This window comes from Strix aluco, chromosome 6 (assembly GCF_031877795.1).
Source record: "Strix aluco isolate bStrAlu1 chromosome 6, bStrAlu1.hap1, whole genome shotgun sequence".
Classification (NCBI taxonomy): domain Eukaryota; kingdom Metazoa; phylum Chordata; class Aves; order Strigiformes; family Strigidae; genus Strix; species Strix aluco.
In genome coordinates this window covers 44,238,079-44,255,876 of record NC_133936.1, presented here as the reverse complement: position 1 = coordinate 44,255,876, position 17,798 = coordinate 44,238,079, and the positions used below count along the sequence as shown (strand labels likewise).

The following is a 17,798-nucleotide window of genomic DNA, read 5'->3' as shown; positions in this document are numbered from 1 at the left end:
TTCATCTAGGAAGTGTGGGTGCAGTGAGAGCTAACATCTGGAAATAATTGTCAGATAACAAGGAAGAAATAAGGTGCTCTTTTCTTAATATTGAAAATAATTAAACTTACAGTCAGCTACGAGACTTGGCAGCTTGTCTCTTGAAGCCATGAAATCATACTGGAAAACATGCTTTAATCAAATTTGCTACTTGCCCCAGTTCAGAGGTAACCTCTTGCAATACACTGGCTTTTTCTGCCTAAGAAACACAGAAATGCAAACGTTGTCATGATCTAACAACCCCTTTTCTATCCCTGGGCCTTTCCATGCATTTGGTCCTTAAGTTGGACTCCTCTGTATGGGCTTTTGCCCTAAATTCAGACATTGCATGGTCCAGGCCGTGAGCAGGACCCAGCTGCTCCTGGGGACTGTGTCTATGCTGTCAGTGTTTCCCATGCCTACTGTTGGGTTTAAGCCCAGACGGCAACCGAGCCCCGTAAAGCTGTTTGCTTACTCCTTCCCCCTCAGGGATGGGGAAGAGAAAATAAACCAAAGGGCTCAGAATCGAGACAAGGACAGGGAGGGATGACTCAATTATGGTCATGGGTAAAAGAGAGACTCTGACTTGGGGAAGAAAAAGAACATTAGTTGAATTTGAACACAACCTTCATTAATTTTCCAGTCAGAGTAGGACAGTGAGAAATGCAACCACATCTTAAAAACACCTTGCCCCCACCCCACCCTTCTTCCTGGGCTCAGCTTTGCTCCTGATTTCTCTCCCTCCTCCCCTGCAGAGGGGCAGGGGATGGGGGTTGCGGTCAGTTCATCACTTGTTTCTGCTGCTCCTTTCTCCTCAGGGGAGGATTCCTCATGCTCTTCCCCTGCTCCAGCGTGGGGTCCTTCCCATGGGAGGCAGTTCTCCACGAACTTTCTCTGACATGAGTCCTGCCCACGGGCTGCAGCTCTTCCCAGACTGCTCCAGTGTGGGTCCCTGCCGCGGGGTGCAGCCCTCCCAGCAACTGACTGCTCCAGTGCGGGCTGCCCTCTCCGGGCACAGCCCCCTGCTCTGGCTGCAGGGTGGCATCTGCTCCACCAGTGACCTCCATGGGTGCAGGGGCACAGCCTGACCTTTCACCACTGGCTGCAAGAGTCTCTGCTCCCGCACTACCTCCCTCCTGCTTCTTCCTTTTCTTCCACTGACCTTGGTGTTTGCAGAGATGTCTCCCTCACAACTCCTCCTCTCAGGTTCCCCTTCTTAAATATCTTATCACAGAGCTGCAGGCACCATCACTAATTGGCTCGGCCTGGGCCAGCAGCAGGTCCAACTTGGAACCGGGGGAGCTTTGAACAGCTTTTCACAGGAACCCCCCCTGTAGACCCTCCCCTGCTACCAAAACCCCACCACACACAAACCCAACACACTATGTCAACCAGCATCCAAAAAGTATCTGGGAAGAAACATGGACATGATCGCATTCTCAGAGTAAACCCTTCTGTACCATTTTAGATGATTCTGTGATTCTGTACAAGTGATAGGACGAGAGGGAATGGCCTCAAGCTGCGCCAGGGCAGGGTCAGACTGGCTCTTAGGAAGGATTTCTGTGCAGAAGGGGTTGTTGGGCGTTGGAATGGGCTGCCCAGGGCAGGGGGGGAGTCCCCATCCCTGGAGGGGTTGAAGAGTCGGGTTGACCCAGCGCTGCGGGATCTGGTGGAGTTGGGAACGGTCAGTGTGAGGTTCATGGTTGGACTGGAGGATCTTCAAGGGCTTTTCCAACCTAGATGATGATTCTGTGATTCTGTACCCATGTCCTGGTCTCCCACATTATGTAAATATTTCAGGATAGACAACAAAAAGACTGGAGCAATGCCTGCTCAATGCTCCAAAGAGAAAGCTGAGGACACCAGGAGCAAGGCAGGGTTGGCGAGGCTTTCTCTACGCATCAGAAAGCCTGTCTGTGTCCAGAGCTGAGGTAGAGGTTAAGTTTTAAACTACTGCAGAGGTTGCTGGGGGACAGTGTGCCTTGGCTTTCCTTTTCTTCACAACCAATTTGTCTCTTCTAAGGAAGAGTGGAAGTTCCAGTGAGCAAACCATGCAGGGACATTAGACAGTGAGGACAGACTCCTGATGCTAATTCTGGTCACCTGCTTTGTCAGGTCTTGGCTGTTTTGAGGGCTTTCTCTGTTTATTTGGTCTTCCTGGTAGTACTGCCATGTCCTCTGACCCCATGGCCGGGATTCTGAGTTTGTCCCCAGTAAATGCTAAGAGATAAAGTCTGAATTATGAAATTTCTTAGTGCAAAAGCTTGTGTAATCTGAGAAGCAAAAGGAAACTGGTAAGCTCAGGATAAAGACGTTTCTTAAAAGAGGTAATATCATGGTATTTATAACGGCAATTTTGTTAGATATGTCACTTAAAAAATTTTGGTTTAAAATAAATTGCTGCTTGGACTTCTTGCTCCAGCTGAAAATGTAAAATAAATAAGTCATGTTTGTTTGGGTTTAATGGATTTTGGTTTATTGGAAATTCTTTATTTAAAAAAAAAAAAAAAAACAACTCATGCATTATATTTTCTAATATTCCTGTCTGTTTGTTAAAACGTCAGGATTTCTAGTGCTAATCTAATTAAATTGACTCAAGTGGAAATATTTGAAAAGAGACCTGGCTCAGCAGCACATCAGCCAGCACCAGCAACTCCATTTGGGTCACCCCCAAATCGTCCCGCTGGCAGCTGGGCTCAGGTTCTGCACTACTGGTGCAGCTTTGCAGTGGGGGAGCTGAAGCCAACCAGACAGGGTGGCAGAGCCACCGCCGCTGTTTCCACTGGGGCCAATCCTACCTGACATAGCCATAAAAGCAGTAGAGGTCATTTATAGGTCGACTAAATTAGCAGTAGTGCTGATAATGCTGCACCAAGATCAGGCTGGTAACAAAACTTTACTGAGAGCTCTGCGTGCTGCTGCAACACATCTGCAAATAAATGAGCAGTGTTTGCAGAGACTAGTGGTTTGCCACTGTCGTGTAAGAAGACAATAATCATAAGTATAGTATATGATTAGTACAGTGTACTTAATCATAAGGAAGAAGATTTAATCGTAAGTATAATTTGGTTCAAACAGGGATCAATGTTTTCAGAAATAACAGTAAAAATCAACATTGCACGTTGTTATATGAAAGTGGCATGAAATCACTCTTAATTGTAAAATATGTTTTATTCATATGTTTAGCTTCAAATGCAGATAGGGCTTTTTACAATACCTGTAACCACCAAGCAGCCTAACAAGAGCTCTCTACTGTTAATTTGCAACATTACAATTGGCAGAAGTACGCAACTGATGGGAAGGAAATTGTATGTACTTCTCTGTTGGTGATTTGTGTATGTGTGTGTTTCTTTTTTTATTCTTTTAACTCTCTTTTAGTAAATTTTAAAACAAGCTGAAATGATAAAGACTCCTACCTGGGGAACCAAAGCGTGAAAGTTTATTGTCTCCAGATATTTCCAGGTGTGTCAGTTTGTTTGGTTCTTTTTATATTGTGTTTTAGAAATCATAGTAATTAAAATTAAAGGCATAAAGTATCAAAATCAATAAAAGACATCATAGAAATGTAGTACTGGTATGGACCTTACCAGGTTATCTAATCCATTCTTGTATCTGAGGAGCGGTCTAATAGTCCTACAGTGTACAAACTTACATTCTGTAAATGTACCGTATTTATCTTTTTTTCCTGGACTTTCTTAAACCATGATGTCTAAAATTAGGCATTAGTATTCAAACTCTGACTTCAGTGCTGCTAAATAGAGCAGAATAATTATCTCCTGTGGGGTGCAAATAACACTCCTGATAATCCTTTGCAGAATTAAGTATGTCTGGTTTGGCTCTTTGCATCACCCTGTTCATGTGTGATCCCCAGTTTGTGATTCAATGTAACTATAGATCCCTTTCAGCAGCATCCTTCGTGTCTGGCTGGCACATTTCTGGCAAGTCATTAATTAGCAGGTTGTAAGGTGTGCCTAGAGTAGGGATCCCACTGTGACCGGGACATCCATAAGTGTGGAAAAAGAAAGATCCCTTAGCAGATTTGCTGGAAAGCATTTTTTACCTAGTGTTGGATTTTCTCTGGGGTACCTGTCACATCAAGCAGAAGTTTCTCTCTCTTCCTTTCCTCTACAGTCAACTCAGTTCCTTAACACTGCCGCTGTATTTTTAATGGAATACTTATACGTGGTTCTTTTTGTCAACCTTTCTTGTAACCCTCTATTCCTATTGCAATGAAGGCTCTAGAAATTTAACGTCTAGGGGGCACTGTATTAAACCAGTTGATGGTAAAACATCAGCTCAATATTCATCAGCAGTCAGGAAGTCTACTGCAGCATCACTAATGACTAATAGCAGGCTTGTGGCTGTTGCAGTTGTCTGGAGATGCCAACACAGCTTGCTTTGATACATCCCTGCCCAAATACTGCCCACAACCCCAGTCACCCCATCACGGAAGGGTTTATGAACTAGGAAGGTGCAGAGATAAGCAACTAGGATGAACATGAGACTGTACAAGCAGACGTACAGCCATGGTGTGATCAAAGGTGCAGCTGATGCAGCACCTTCTGAGACTGGCCAGTAGAGGTGGGTTCTTTCATTACACCTTCCCAGCTGAGTTATGAGATCCATGAGTAAGGAAAATCTGCTATTTGAGGGCAATTAAATAGATTCTCTTGCTTAGAAAGGGAGACACCCAAATAGGAATGTGATACCTAAATGATTCTAAGTTGTGAATGGGATGGAAAAAGTGCATAGAGAACAGTCATATAAATTTCACACAACAAACGAGATTTCCAATAAAATTTTCAGGAATCTACATTCAAACCAGGCTAAATGTAATCATTTTTTTGCCTAATACTTAAGTAAACTATGCTTACACAGTTTACTTGCATAACTAGGCTTATGTTTAAGTTTAAGATAACTGGGAAACTCCTTGTCAAAGGTTATTGCAGCTGCCCAAAGGATGAAGGGATCAAAGATATTAGAGATAATGGGAGAAAAAGCTATTGGGGCTTTAAAGTACAAAAATGTACACAGAGCTGCTTCTCAGGAAAACTGCTGGCAGGTGAGAGGGTTTTCTGAACCACCATGTCACTCGTAGCATTCACAAATGAGCCCTGCCAAAGAAAGCTGAGCCCCAGCTCTGACGCGGCACAGCTATTTTTGGGATCCCCACGTCTCAGTTTCTATAACCTCTCCAGCGACTACCAGCCTGTGTATTTTTAAGGACAGATTGCGCCCACATGCTGTGTGGGTCACAGCTGGAGAAGGTGATCCATGCTGTTCCCACACAGCTCCCTACAAGCATCAGTTGCTCCAGCTGCTAGCAGTGGCTCAGCTGTGGCTTTGCTAGGGCCTTCAAATAAGGAAGGGGTTGTAACTTTGCTCTCTGAGGAGCAGAATCAGGCTTAAAATATGATACTGAGAATGAGTAGCTACTACCTGGCTTCTTTCTCATGCCTTGGTGCTGATTTTATGGATGTCACTGATGAATGTTGTCTTGTTTTTTATGCTGGTAGGGCTTTGCTGGAAGGGGGAGACACCCTACACATTGCTTGGGAGATGGGAAGCAAAAGGATGTTATACCATAGCCTCTTTACTCTTTTACTCATCCACAGATGAGTTCCAGCTATGCTCCTTAACTTTTTGAGTTTTTAGTTACTATCTAGTGATGAAAACTCATATGAAGGGCTATGTCAAAAGTGTATGAGCCCCTTACAGTGGGATAAATATTGCAATCAGCAAAATCGTAATCGGACCCCTAGCATTGGGCTTGTGTTAAAGAACCTTTGGCTTTTATTTATTTTGTTCTTGTCCTCTAATATGCTGGGCATTTGTTTTACAAAAGGAACTGGACCTTCTACACCTGGAGATTAAATTGTTTATATTGTGGCTTGACACTACAAACTTAGCAACCAGGTTCCAGGAACAAAACTCTGAGCTATTTAAAGGCACTAACAATACAGAGGGCCAGGCTTAGTGTCGCTGCCAGGGGAGGGCTAGCAACCATTACGAACAGATTAATATTCACCCTGAGTCACCCTTCTGTGACTATCACAGCCTGCAGCATGAAAATGCGTTGAGAGAAATGGCAGAAAAAGCTGTGTCTGTGACATCGTGGTGAACATCGATACTCATTTTTACTTGGGAGAGAAATGAAGCTTTTATCTTCATGCCTCAATTCCTCACAATCTTTTTTTTTTTTTTTCCTTAATGAAATTATTCTTCTATGAAGATTGTGGAGGGGAAAAAATGGCCACTGAAAACCTATCTGTCTTTGCTTAGCTTTTTAACCTATTTTTGCCTGCCCACTCTTCCAAGGCTATAATGACAGATCCTTTAGTGGTGGATCACCTGACACAACTGAAACTCAAACTCCTAGAAAAGGTAAGGGAGTAATTCTGCAGTGGTCACCTTTGTTCTGCTTTTTGCTCTTGCATGTTTAAGCATTAACATTGTATTTTAAATAATTATATTTCTACTGAGGTACAAAGAGAATCTGCAGTCAATTGAGAACCTCTTTCTTCATGCAGGCAGAGACAGACCAATGTGCAGTGGTGCTACAGTCACTATCACTTCCTTAAATAACATTGAACAAGTTTACATGGACCTACAGAAAAGAAAAATAGAGTTAAAGTGACTTTGAACTTATGGGATGTCTTATGGGAGATGTCACGAGTTATCTCAAAACCTGTTTGAGTTGTGACGGGAAAGGTTTAGGAGTAAATTTGGGGTAAATAGGACCTCGGATTGTTTTAAGGCAATTTCATGTCTTCTTTTTTGTTTACTTTTACATATGTTGCCTAGTGAAACATGGGCAGTCCTTCACTGGGAGCACACAAGGTGCTGCACAGAATCCCAGTAGCTCTTTGCTTTGACTCCACACACTAATGCACCCAAGGTTCTTGACTCAGCCCTGTTGCTCCACCCTCAGCACACCTGACATCCATTTAGTGTGGATCTTCTGCTTCAGTGTCCTCTAGAAGCCACTTAAAGAGTTTTCTGTAAGGACAAACAATTTGCCTCGGAACAGGAACACTGGAGGTGGCATCTAACCTTTCTCTACAGAGGACTTTTGTTCTTAGATGCAGCAGCCATTTGAGGGCAAAGCTTTCACCAGTGTGAAGACATACAGAACCAAGAAAGAAGCCTGTGCATGAGCGAAAGGTCTGTAATTTCTGAGTATCAGGGAGCATCAAGGGCCAAGTGCTCCCTAAGGAGGAAGGAGTTGAGCACAATAACACAGCCAGAAGGGCAGGGGCCTGGCTGTCCAGCCCCCAAGCAACGCAAGCAGAGCAGAGCCAGAGAAGGTGTCCAGGTTCAACCAAAAGTCCAGATCTATCAGGCAAGCTTATGGTGATGGAGCAGGTCCAAGGCCAACCTGAGAAGTGTCTGCAGGTTGGGTATCGGGGTTAAATGGATCCATGGCCAGTCACAGGCACAGCTGCGGTTGAACTGCAGACTAGTACTCATCCAGTATCAGTTATAAACTGAAGACCTAGAGCTGAGATTAAAGGGGATCCTGGACACATGAGCAGCAGGTGTGGATGGTAGCCTCAGGTGGGGGTAGTCAGGGCCATTTAGGCCTATTAGTGCACCAAATACCCAGAACTGTCCAGCATCAAGTTCTTCATATGATCCAGCTTTTTGCCCTACAAAATAAATGGTATACAAGACTCCTGATTCACCATGCTATCAATTTCCAGGTCTGGGATAGCCTGACCAGTTGGAAGCATGACTGTTTTGTTACCATAGATTTGTAGTGAGACATTTCATACTTCTATGAATACTTCTTGTATCCCTCACTAGCTGTGTTTCAGCAGTTAAGAAGCACTGCTTGTCTACACTTCTGCTTCATTTCCTCCATCCCAAATCTATGCCTGTAATTGTTGGAAATTGTTGTGATCTTTGCTGCCTGACTCATAACCAGTTCTTGTTGTGGTTCTACCAACAGAGACTACAAAATGAACAGGAGAACTTAGAGAAGATGGAGTCACTTCTCCCAACTGCAAGTAAAAGAGAAGCATTTGTTCTAATTATGGACATGATATACAAAGGGCTTAGTGATGTTCTCAGGCATGAGTTCCTCAGCAGGTCACACCAGATGATCACATCTCCTCCCTAAAAGCTGGAAGGGGCCTCTGTGTGCTCAGTAGTTGGGCATTTGGGTAGTCAGGACTTGCTCTGTCTTGGCTTCTATGACAGGGACATTGTCTGGAGAGCAGGAGGGAGACTGAACTTGAGTCAGTGCTGCCCTAGCTCAGCCTGCAGATCTAAATCTATACGCAGCCCTGGGAGTAGCAAGAACACAAGGTCCAGTGAAGCTTGTGCAGTAATGTCAGTCTGTATACTAGTCTCAGTCCTAACCAAGTTGGTGAATCTTAGCAGCCTTGATGCAAGGAGAAGCGGGCTTGCTATACTGCACAGCTATCTAAATTTTATCTTTTGAACTATCTAAATTTTATCTTTTTGAATTTCTTCAACTGTTTTTTTTTATAAAGGGAAATGATCTGCCAGCTGAGCACTAACATAAGAATGACCTCCTGCCCAGCTGTTCTCTGCAGCCTCTCAGCTGCAGATGCTGGTTCAGCTGCAACAAACTACTGGTGATCCGATTTGTCCTAGCTCCTATAGCTAGGAGTGAGCCCCTGTTGCAGTCCAGCTGGATGCTTGGCTCTGGTGATCCTGAAAAGGAGTCGTTAGGATGGCTGCATGTCTCTGAGGGATCCAGGCAGGAGAAATACTCCACTACCAATGCTGCTTTGCACCTTTGAAGCTGACCAGTGCAGCCTTGTGCAGACCAGAACATGGTTTCCAGTGTAAAAATATGTGACTCAGCTTATGAAACAAATCGTTATACTGAAAGAGTTGGTCTTGAGGACTGTGTTAAGAGCTGGGGAACCATTTTACCAGGAAACCACGCATGTGCGATTACATCCTGACTTTGGTTTGGGCAGAAAGGTCAGGAATTCCAGCACGCTTATGAAACTTCCAAAGTTTAGACAGTTTGCTATAAAAGCTAGTGAACCAGCTAAAAGTTGATAAATAAGGGAGTTGACAATAACTTGTGTCTTTATCAAACCCTTTCAAAGACTGCTGTGATGTTTCACATAGAAGTAGTGTGTTCCCTTCAACAATACTCCCATGGAAGCTATGCATGCTATGTGCAATGCATTAATTTCTTTGCATGGCACATGCACTGTTTATAACTATATTATCTATGGATTAAAGACTACCAGTAGAAGATCAGTAATATTTCTGGATTGTACTCTGGGCTCATATCCATTGAGCTGATGCACAAATAGTTGGAAACTCAATGCTGTAGCCAAAAATTCAAAACCCGTTTAACAACTTACAGTTTCAAAATACAAAGTTATGCTTTTCAGAGCACATGTCAGACATGCCTCCAAAGTATCTGAAAGCGTTCTTTCTTATTTTCATTTCAAGCGGGTTCAAAATCAGCTGTATGTGGGAAGAACTGAAAAGGAAGTTGATTCAGAACAAAAAGGAAACAGAAAAGTTGACTTTCAAAACTGGGTTTGTTTTGATACGTCACAAAAACTTTCTTTACTATTTGCACAATCATCCTCTGCACGTACAGAGTATAGGTAGAAAATTTCAGGCTGAAATGAGTTTCTAAGCCAGGAGGTTAAAAGGGGACTTTCAGAGCAATCTGAAAAGTTTATTTTCAGAGAAGGTGCATTGCCTTTGTAGAGCTGCTGAACAGCTGTGTCTGCATGTGGCACAAAGTCATTATCCATTCGTGGATTTGACAAGAAAAGTAGCCTAAAGCCTTTTGTGGAAGAAGTCAAGCTATCTTATAACACATTTTCCAGCATTAATCTCATAATGTAGGTGCTATAATAGCTCTGCCTTTGTGATCCTTTGAGAAGATAAGGGGCTTTTCTTCCTTCAGGGAACAGACGTGAGGATATGCTCCAAAGTGCCCTAAGGAGAAGGAAAGATCTCCTGCAGGAGCTTAGGGTAAGAGCCCTCTCTGTGGACAGAAGCAACAGAAAGGGTCAGGTTATCTGCACATCTGCTGCCTTTGTGGATTCGGTTTTTTCTTGTCCTTTAGTTCTTAGGCTGGGCAGTATTCAGTCTTCTGCTGGTCCAGAGTATAGAGGCTGGGCCAGCTAATGAGGGAGAGGGGCCAGAGAGCAATGTCCACCCTCACTACAGCTAATGAAGCTTGCACCCACTTCAGTTAGTTGGTGGGTTGATTCTGTTTGTCCTGAACTGCTGTATTATAAACTCTCTGGGGTACTGCCAAAATGCAAATAAGGGTCTTTTAATGCCCCCAAAACAGGGACAATAGTAACTGTTATTTATTCCTAGTTTATGGAGGGTCCCAACCATTAATGAAACATTTTCCCAAACTTTTGGCAGTTTGTTCTTCACTTTATTTTACATTCCTTTTTTGCTTGCACTGAAAACTGTGTGGCTTTGAGATATGTGGGAAGAAAAACTTTCTTTATACTTGTGTGAGCACTGGTTGAGTGCTTCCCTTCATGCCACGGCCACTTGTGGTCTGCCTGTCAGACGTGGCAGTGCTGGGCGTTTCTGCAGCGGTGTTTTGGTGAGTGAGGCTGCGCCCTGCTGTGGGCTCCCAGGGGCTAATCCCATTTATTCCAGAGAGCATAACAATACTGTCTGCCTTCCTGTCACCAGGGTTTCTTTAAGAAGATACTTGATTTTACAGGAGCAGCACCTTCTGGAAGAGCTTTCACAGCCGCGTGCACCAGCTGAAGGACAGTGTCTTAACCACAGAGCTGGCCTCCCTCATGTCTACCAGATACCTTTTCCAGCTCCCCGAGCAGAGCCACCAAGGATTATCCAGCAGACGGTAAGGATCCTCTCCCCTTGGAAACACGGCTAGTGCTGTGCCAGTCTGAGACAATAACCACAGGTGGAGGGACTTGGGGGCTGTATGGAAACACTCATCCCACTGAAAGGGACAATATGCCTCTTGCTGTGGTATGGGACTTACTGCCCTATGCAAAATCTAAGGGAAATCATTTTACAAATAAGGCACAAAATTAACAGTGTGAATGGTTTACCATAGGAACATGGTAGCAAGAGGAATGGGAGAAGTGCCCACGCTCTGACCCAGCCATTCAGCCAGTTTCCAATGCACATCACTGTCTGCTCATACAGCCCACAACTTCAACAGCTTCTCCACGAGGATCTCATGGGAGACCATGTCCAAAGACTCACTGAAGTCCAGGCAGATGATACCCACTGCTCTGCCCTCTCAAAGAGGAGGGAGCTGGCCAAAACCAACCCTGACTTTCCAATTTTCCTTTCTTTTCAGATGCCGCCTCAGCCTGCCACCATCATCCAGCAGTTACCTCAGGCACCCCCCCTGATCACGCAGATCCCTCCTGCCCAGCCTTTTGCAGCCCCCCACTCGGGAAGCATTAAAGAAGGTAATGTACCCTCCATCTAGCAGCCAGCTCCTATCACCAGGCCTGGAGAGGGCAGGCAGGCTGCCATGGCAAGTAGAAGGGGGCACGGGACAGCATCCAAGCTAGTTAGTGACGTGTTGTTTCACGACTGGGATGCTGCTGGAGCTGTGGGAATTGCACTCCATAAGTGGACTAGATACAGTTTCTGAGAGGCTTTCAGACAAATTCTTATTACTATAACTAAAGAAAAAGGGACTACAAACTGAGCAAAGCCAGATTAAGCTGCCAGGGAAACTTGGGAAAGCAAATCAGCTCAATCCAAGGCACTGAATAATATTAATGAGGTTAAACTCATGCACACAGTTGCTTCCAAAATTAACAAACAGGCTTCTAAAATCTGGTTTTATTCCTTTGTTCCCTGTTAACCTGCTGTTCAAACTCCTCAGAACAATACAGGCTTTTATTATGCCCTGAGTTTGGAAACAAGACAGAACAGCTGAAAGTGCTATTCCAAATATAGTGCAATGGCAATAAAAAGCATTTGTTTCTAAACATAGGTGGATGCTATTGTGAAATAATACATGAACAAATCCCTAGGATGACTTCCCTGGCTCAACCTTCAGCCAAAGTTTTCTTCATCCCATAGAGAAATCCTCAGTCATGAAATTGCAATATTTCTCAGCTTCATTCTTCTTCATCTAAGTGCCTGAATTTTTGAATCAGGGTTTATTTTCATAAACTAACTAGTCCCAATTCATGCATGACTTTTCTGAAGCTGATACATGTAAATTATTTTTGATATGACCAGTTTAAAAAAAAAAAAAAAAAGAGAGAGTTGCCTTGATATTTTTTTTCTTCTTTTTTTTCCCCTCTTCCTCCTTCCTTCCTCCCTCCCCCAACCAAATTAGCTCCACTGCACAGGTCCTTTGTGATTAGGACCCAGAGATCTTGGTAAGCAGATTTGATGCACATGCAGTAGACTCTCAAGGTGGCACTGCAATATCATGTAAAGTTTAGGAAACCTCTCACATGGAAAGCAATGATCTTGAGCCAAAGCAATGGAGAGCACTGTAAGGAGCAGGTCCATGCTGGAGGAAGCAAGAGAGCTCTAGTGCTCAGCCCTTCTCCAGCACAGCCAGAGGGGTGGGCTTGTAGGGAAACTAACAGACAGAAGATGCTCAACAGCAGCTTTCTTGCAGAAGAGAGGAAAAACAGGAAACCTGGTATGAATATTCTTATTCATAGACATTAATTTTGCACTGCCTGGGCAAATAATGCTAATATTCTTCATGTGTCCCTTTCAGCTGCTTTGTCTTGGTTGCAGTGACCGGGCTGTGTGCTGAAGGACACTTCTTGCTGAGATGCCTCTGCTGCTTGTCAGTTGCTGATAAGACTCTTACTTTCTTCCTTGGGGTGACCTCTTCCCAGATATGGTAGAGATGATGCTGATGCAGAATGCTCAGATGCACCAGATCATCATGCAGAACATGATGCTGAAGGCTTTGCCACCGATGGCGTTCACACAGCCTGCTGGAGGCAGCTCTCCCCCGCTTCAGCATGCACAGCAGGTAACGACACTGGAGTGGGAAGGGCACCCTTGCTCATACGAGGCAATGGCTGATCTCCTGGGTAGGGTGCAGGGCTTGGACAAAACATACAGAAAGTCGGGGATGTTTAACAGCATCTTCAAACTCACTGCACCAGGGAAGTGTTACTGAGCAGAGCACAGCCTGCCTCTTTACCATTATGAGCACTGTGACAGGACCCAATGGAAGAATTGTCTCCTCCACAAGTGCAAACTAGATTCAGTCTAGCTCTGAAAATTATCTGGCCTGTACAGTTGAACCACTAACAGACTATGCATGGAAGACATCTACAGGGGGCACCTGCTGCTGCAGGTCCACTTGCTGCAAACAGCAGGGCAATATTTGTGTTACAAATCCTGTAATTGGTAAAATTTGACTGGGCAGTTTCAAATGTGCTAGAAGAACAAATTTTGCGACTGTACTTGGAGGCCCACTGCTCTAGTTCCTGTCTCACTGAAAATCAATGGCTACTGAGCTCTGAAAGGACAGATCTTAAAGATATTTTGGTGTGTAGATCCCTATAGGGCTTTTTCCAAAACGTGTCCAGTGCCTGATAAGAGGTAAGTCATTTTGAATGTATCCTTAGATACCCAATTCCTAAGCTATTTTTAACAAAGTGATATAGCTCCTTAGCATCCCTAAGTGCTTTGGAAAAATGCATTTCTAATCTCTACTCTGTAGCTTACTTATTACCTAAGAAGCAAGGACATTTGATCTCTGGGGAGGAGGGGATGTCCCAGTGTTGCAAAAACTCCCCTGGTACTTTTCCTACCCTTCCATTTTCGGGTTATGTCTTTTGCCAGTGCTGTAAGAAAGATTTGTTTTCTTTTTCTCAGATGTTAAGGTTGTCTAGTGCTGAGAAAGTAACGCCCACACTTCTGCAGTCCTTGCCCAGCTCACTCGCACCTTTCCTACATGCTATTTGCAGAAGCAACAGACAGCTTAAAAGGCCCTGAGCCCCGGGTCTAGAGGAGGGGTAGGAAACGCCGTCCTCCTCCATCACCCATCCCATGGCCTGGGTGGAGCAGACTGTTTTTTGCACCTGTTGGGACCAAATGTCTTCCCTGAACAGAAGCCCCCAGCAGCAGCTGCTAGCTCTCGTGTTTCGGGGCGCTGACGTCCCAGGAGGCCACCCGCGGTGCAGAGGGGCTCACTGGCTCCGTCAGCCGTGGTCCCAGGGCAGACTTGCTGTGGAAATGGCAGGCAGTGCCAACGCTTCCTCGTGTCGGAGCTGCACTGAGCGCTGCCTCAGATGAAAGTCCTTTTCTATTTTCCTTAAACTTTGCAGTTTCTGGTTTTCACTACTCCTTCCCCCTTGCTGGGGGGGAGATGTCTGGGGCAGACGGTGGTGCTGGGAGAGCCAGCAGACTCATCTGCAGCCTTCTGTGGAGGACCCTGTGTCTAAGGGAAGATGGCAGAGGAAGAGCATGTGTTGCCCCTGTCCCCACCTTCCTCCCCAGGCCATCCTGTCACCCTGTGTTTCCCTGGCATAGGCTGGTGGAATAAACTGGGTGGGAGTGGGGTCTGAGTGCCTCTCAGGTGAATATCAGGTGAAATCTGAAATCACCAAGTATTTGCTGGACCTTCTATGTTGGAGCCTGCAAAACCCATTTCCAGATGCATGCTGAAGGACTTCCTTTACCAAGCAGTGGCCACGTGGGAACGGAACCCCTCAGCCAGGGACCCTTCCTGTGGGGGCACAGGTTTCACAAATCACCCTTTGTCTCTCTCCAACAAGGACCTGCAGTTTGCTGCTCCCCTGGCTCTGAAAGCAAACAGGCCCAGGCCATCTGCAGTGCACCACCACCACCACTACCCTCCCGCAGGGGTACTCCCAGTGCCCCATGGGGGCTTCCCGGCCACATCCACGGTGCATCACTGGACCGGCAGCACGCTCCCTGTCCAGCCTCTGTAAGTAAACAGGCAGCCATGGCGTCAACTTTAGCCCTTCCTTCCTGCATGGGTTGGGTAGCACAGTAGACCAGATGATCCCATGCCTTTGTGGTTCTTCACTAAGGCCAGTTCTGTCTGGGCTCTTCACTAAGGCCATATTGTCTTTAACACAGCAATGGGATTGAGGTGGGTTAAGTGATGATTTGATACACTCAATCTTATAATTTGAGTAATTAACGCTTGCTTACTGTGGAATAAATGAGATTCAGACAAGGTCTACAGATGATACCAAGCTGTGTTCCTGCCACAGCAGAGCCACCCAGCAATGCTACATGGCTCTGCTCTGCAGCAGCTGTTACCCTGGGCTTTGGGTCTCCCTGTGAACCCAGCAGACACCCGATAAATAAGGGCTGCACATGTTTGACATTCAGCCTGAGGTTCCCAGTAGGATTTATATTCTTGACACACTGCTGAGACATTTGCTAATCAGAAATTCCTGGAAAAAAACCCACCACCACTCGCTAAGAAAAATGGTACAAAAGGAGGGGAGTACTCAGAATTAAAGCTGAGCCTTTGAGATAAGCCTGTGCTTGCAGCTGGGATGTTCTTTCAAGTGCAGAAATGGATGGACTTGACCCCAGGCTGTCCCCAGGTCTTGTAGAGCCCTTGAGCCCTTCACAGAGCTCAGCAGCTGGCTTCTCCAGGGGCTCACTTGCCTGGGCCTTCCCTGCTATCTCTGAGCTTGTCCTGGTCGGTTTTCTAGGTGTGAGCAGAACTCAGCCAGGACTAGTGTTCAAACTAGCCAGCTCATGTGAATGCCAGTGGCAGGAGGGGCCTTGGGCAAGGATCTGAGCCGAGAGAGAGGAGTGGTCTTGCCGAGTACGTCAGGAGGGCATAGCAAGAACGCAGACATGGAAGCAGTGGTGCTAGAAAGTTCCTACATGCTAAGGCTGGTGAAGAAGTGCACATTGCTAGAGTGTGGTGGGATGGCTGGGGACTTTGGCATGGGGACTCACTGTTGCTTCAGTGAGAACACACCTTTTATTTCTGTGCTATGGCTCTTTCAAAGCCTTGGTGAACAGAAGGACAAGATGGAGGCAGCTGCATCCTCAGGCATGGGTGGCTTGCTGGCAGGGGTATCCCTATGGCCCTCTTTAGCTTGGAATTTGAATTCCTGAACAGATTATTTACACAATGGGATTATAAGGGATAAACATTTCTAACCCTTTCACTTTTACAGGGGTTTGTAATCTGAACCAGTAAAGATCTCTTGGCTCCTTCCAGAATTGGTGCAATTAGCAGTTTGCAGAAGTCAGCAAAGATCTTGTCATGGCTTTTAAGCTGTCTTCTTCTTCAGTTGCCTTCCACCATGAATCATGAGATCAACACATCTACACTGTCCTTTTGCAGCTGCAGCAGGCATGCACTTTTGGCTACCAAACACATGTTGTGCTACCAAACACAACAAAGCCATTTTTCTTGTTGCAGGTGGCCCACATACTGACAGTACGTGCTCCTCTACAAGTGGATCATAGCATTGCTGAGGTCAACCTGTATTTGAACAGTTCCTAAATAATCTGTCTGATTGACAGTCTAATATCTGTAAGACTGCACATTTTCAGTACAAGAAGCGAGTGGGAGAAAGACTGCAGATGTTCAGAACAAAGGTACCATGCTCCTGTAGCCTCACCCGTTTCTGCTAATTCAGTTGTTTCCTCTCATCTTCCAAGATCAGACCAGCCACAAGTAATCACCACTTTTTTTTGCTGTCTCTTCAAAGAATCAAGAAAACTCCTCCCAAACTGTCTTGCAGGCCTGGCAGCCCACAGCAGCCCCTGGGCATGAAATAATCTTAACACCAGTGTTATCTGAGCCCTTGCAAATGAATATGATCCAGCCCCAAGGCTGAGAGTCCCCTTCATGTGCAAATTGAGGAAATGCCCTTTGGAAAGGTGCATGCTGCTGTCTTTGGGAGGATGCAAGCTAACCCAGGATGCCTGAATGAGGGTTTAGTTGCCAGACCTCATCAGCTTGAAGTGTTCCTCCCTCAGCGTTTTTGGTTTTACTCCCTCACAGATATACTTGGCCTAAAGTAATTACCTATCCAGGGAACTAAAGATGAGCAGGAGTGACCTGTATAGCAGAGAAAAATCCAGGCATTGGATTTTCCTGAATACCAGCACTCAACCCTACCCGTGTAAGCTGTCTTTACGCACTATTTGAATAAATAATTCTCAGTGGAGAAGAACAGAAAGCAATCTGCTCCTGCAGTCATTGGGTCTGAACGCTGAAGTGCAATGCCTACCCCCAGCTAACCACAGTCCACGTTTTCTGCCCCAGGAGGGCTCTGACTCTCAGCTACCCAAGGTTTTTTTTTTGTCAAAGAGCTATTGGAAGGTGATTTAAGCAGCCTGGAATTGTGTATATTTGCTTCATTATTTGTCAACCTTTCCCTCATACAATCAGGGTTTAAGACTTGATTTTTAAAAAAATAATAAAGTCCTGAGGTTTTTCCTTGGATATTGGCATGTCTTTTTCTTCAGCAACACTTTTCCTTTCTTTACTTTTCCCACTAATTTTCAGAGGGCAGGCTTTAAACCGAGCCCATGCTATCCTGTTCTTTTTGTTTTCATTTAGGACTCCTCAGAAGCTTCGCTCAGAGTTTTAATCAAGCAATACTTTTTCATGCTCTCAGAGCCTGGTTGTGTTTAACACAGAAAGATAAACAATGAATTAGTAGCACTTTCTCAGTGACTTCCCACTTTCTCCTGTCTTTAAAGTGGAGAACATCTTTATGTTGGTTTTGCCTGGTGCAGATTGTGAGTGAATCTGATGAAGATAACCCAGGGACTTACATTTTGTTTGGAATGGTTACCCAGAAGAAAAAATATTGCAC

The 17,798-nt window shown here is 45.1% G+C and overlaps 1 protein-coding gene across 3 annotated transcripts; it reads left to right on the top strand.

Annotated features, from left to right (window-relative positions):
- The first annotated feature begins 30 nt into the window (after window positions 1-30).
- On the top strand, window positions 31-17,422 carry C6H21orf58 (chromosome 6 C21orf58 homolog). 3 transcript variants are annotated; one of them, XM_074828338.1, is made up of 10 exons: window positions 31-73; window positions 3,397-3,480; window positions 6,337-6,402; window positions 7,970-8,027; window positions 9,932-9,999; window positions 10,718-10,861; window positions 11,330-11,444; window positions 12,852-12,991; window positions 14,748-14,920; window positions 16,391-17,422. In XM_074828338.1, exons 3-10 carry the CDS (start codon window positions 6,343-6,345, stop codon window positions 16,404-16,406), a joined length of 774 nt encoding a protein of 257 aa, XP_074684439.1. In that variant the 5' UTR covers window positions 31-73; window positions 3,397-3,480; window positions 6,337-6,342; the 3' UTR covers window positions 16,407-17,422. The 3 variants fall into 3 exon arrangements, with proteins under 3 accessions (XP_074684439.1, XP_074684438.1, XP_074684440.1); XM_074828337.1 differs by lacking the exons at window positions 31-73; window positions 3,397-3,480 and having other exon boundaries at window positions 6,060-6,402; XM_074828339.1 differs by lacking the exons at window positions 31-73; window positions 3,397-3,480 and having other exon boundaries at window positions 6,060-6,402; window positions 16,143-17,422.
- Window positions 17,423-17,798: the final 376 nt, after the last annotated feature.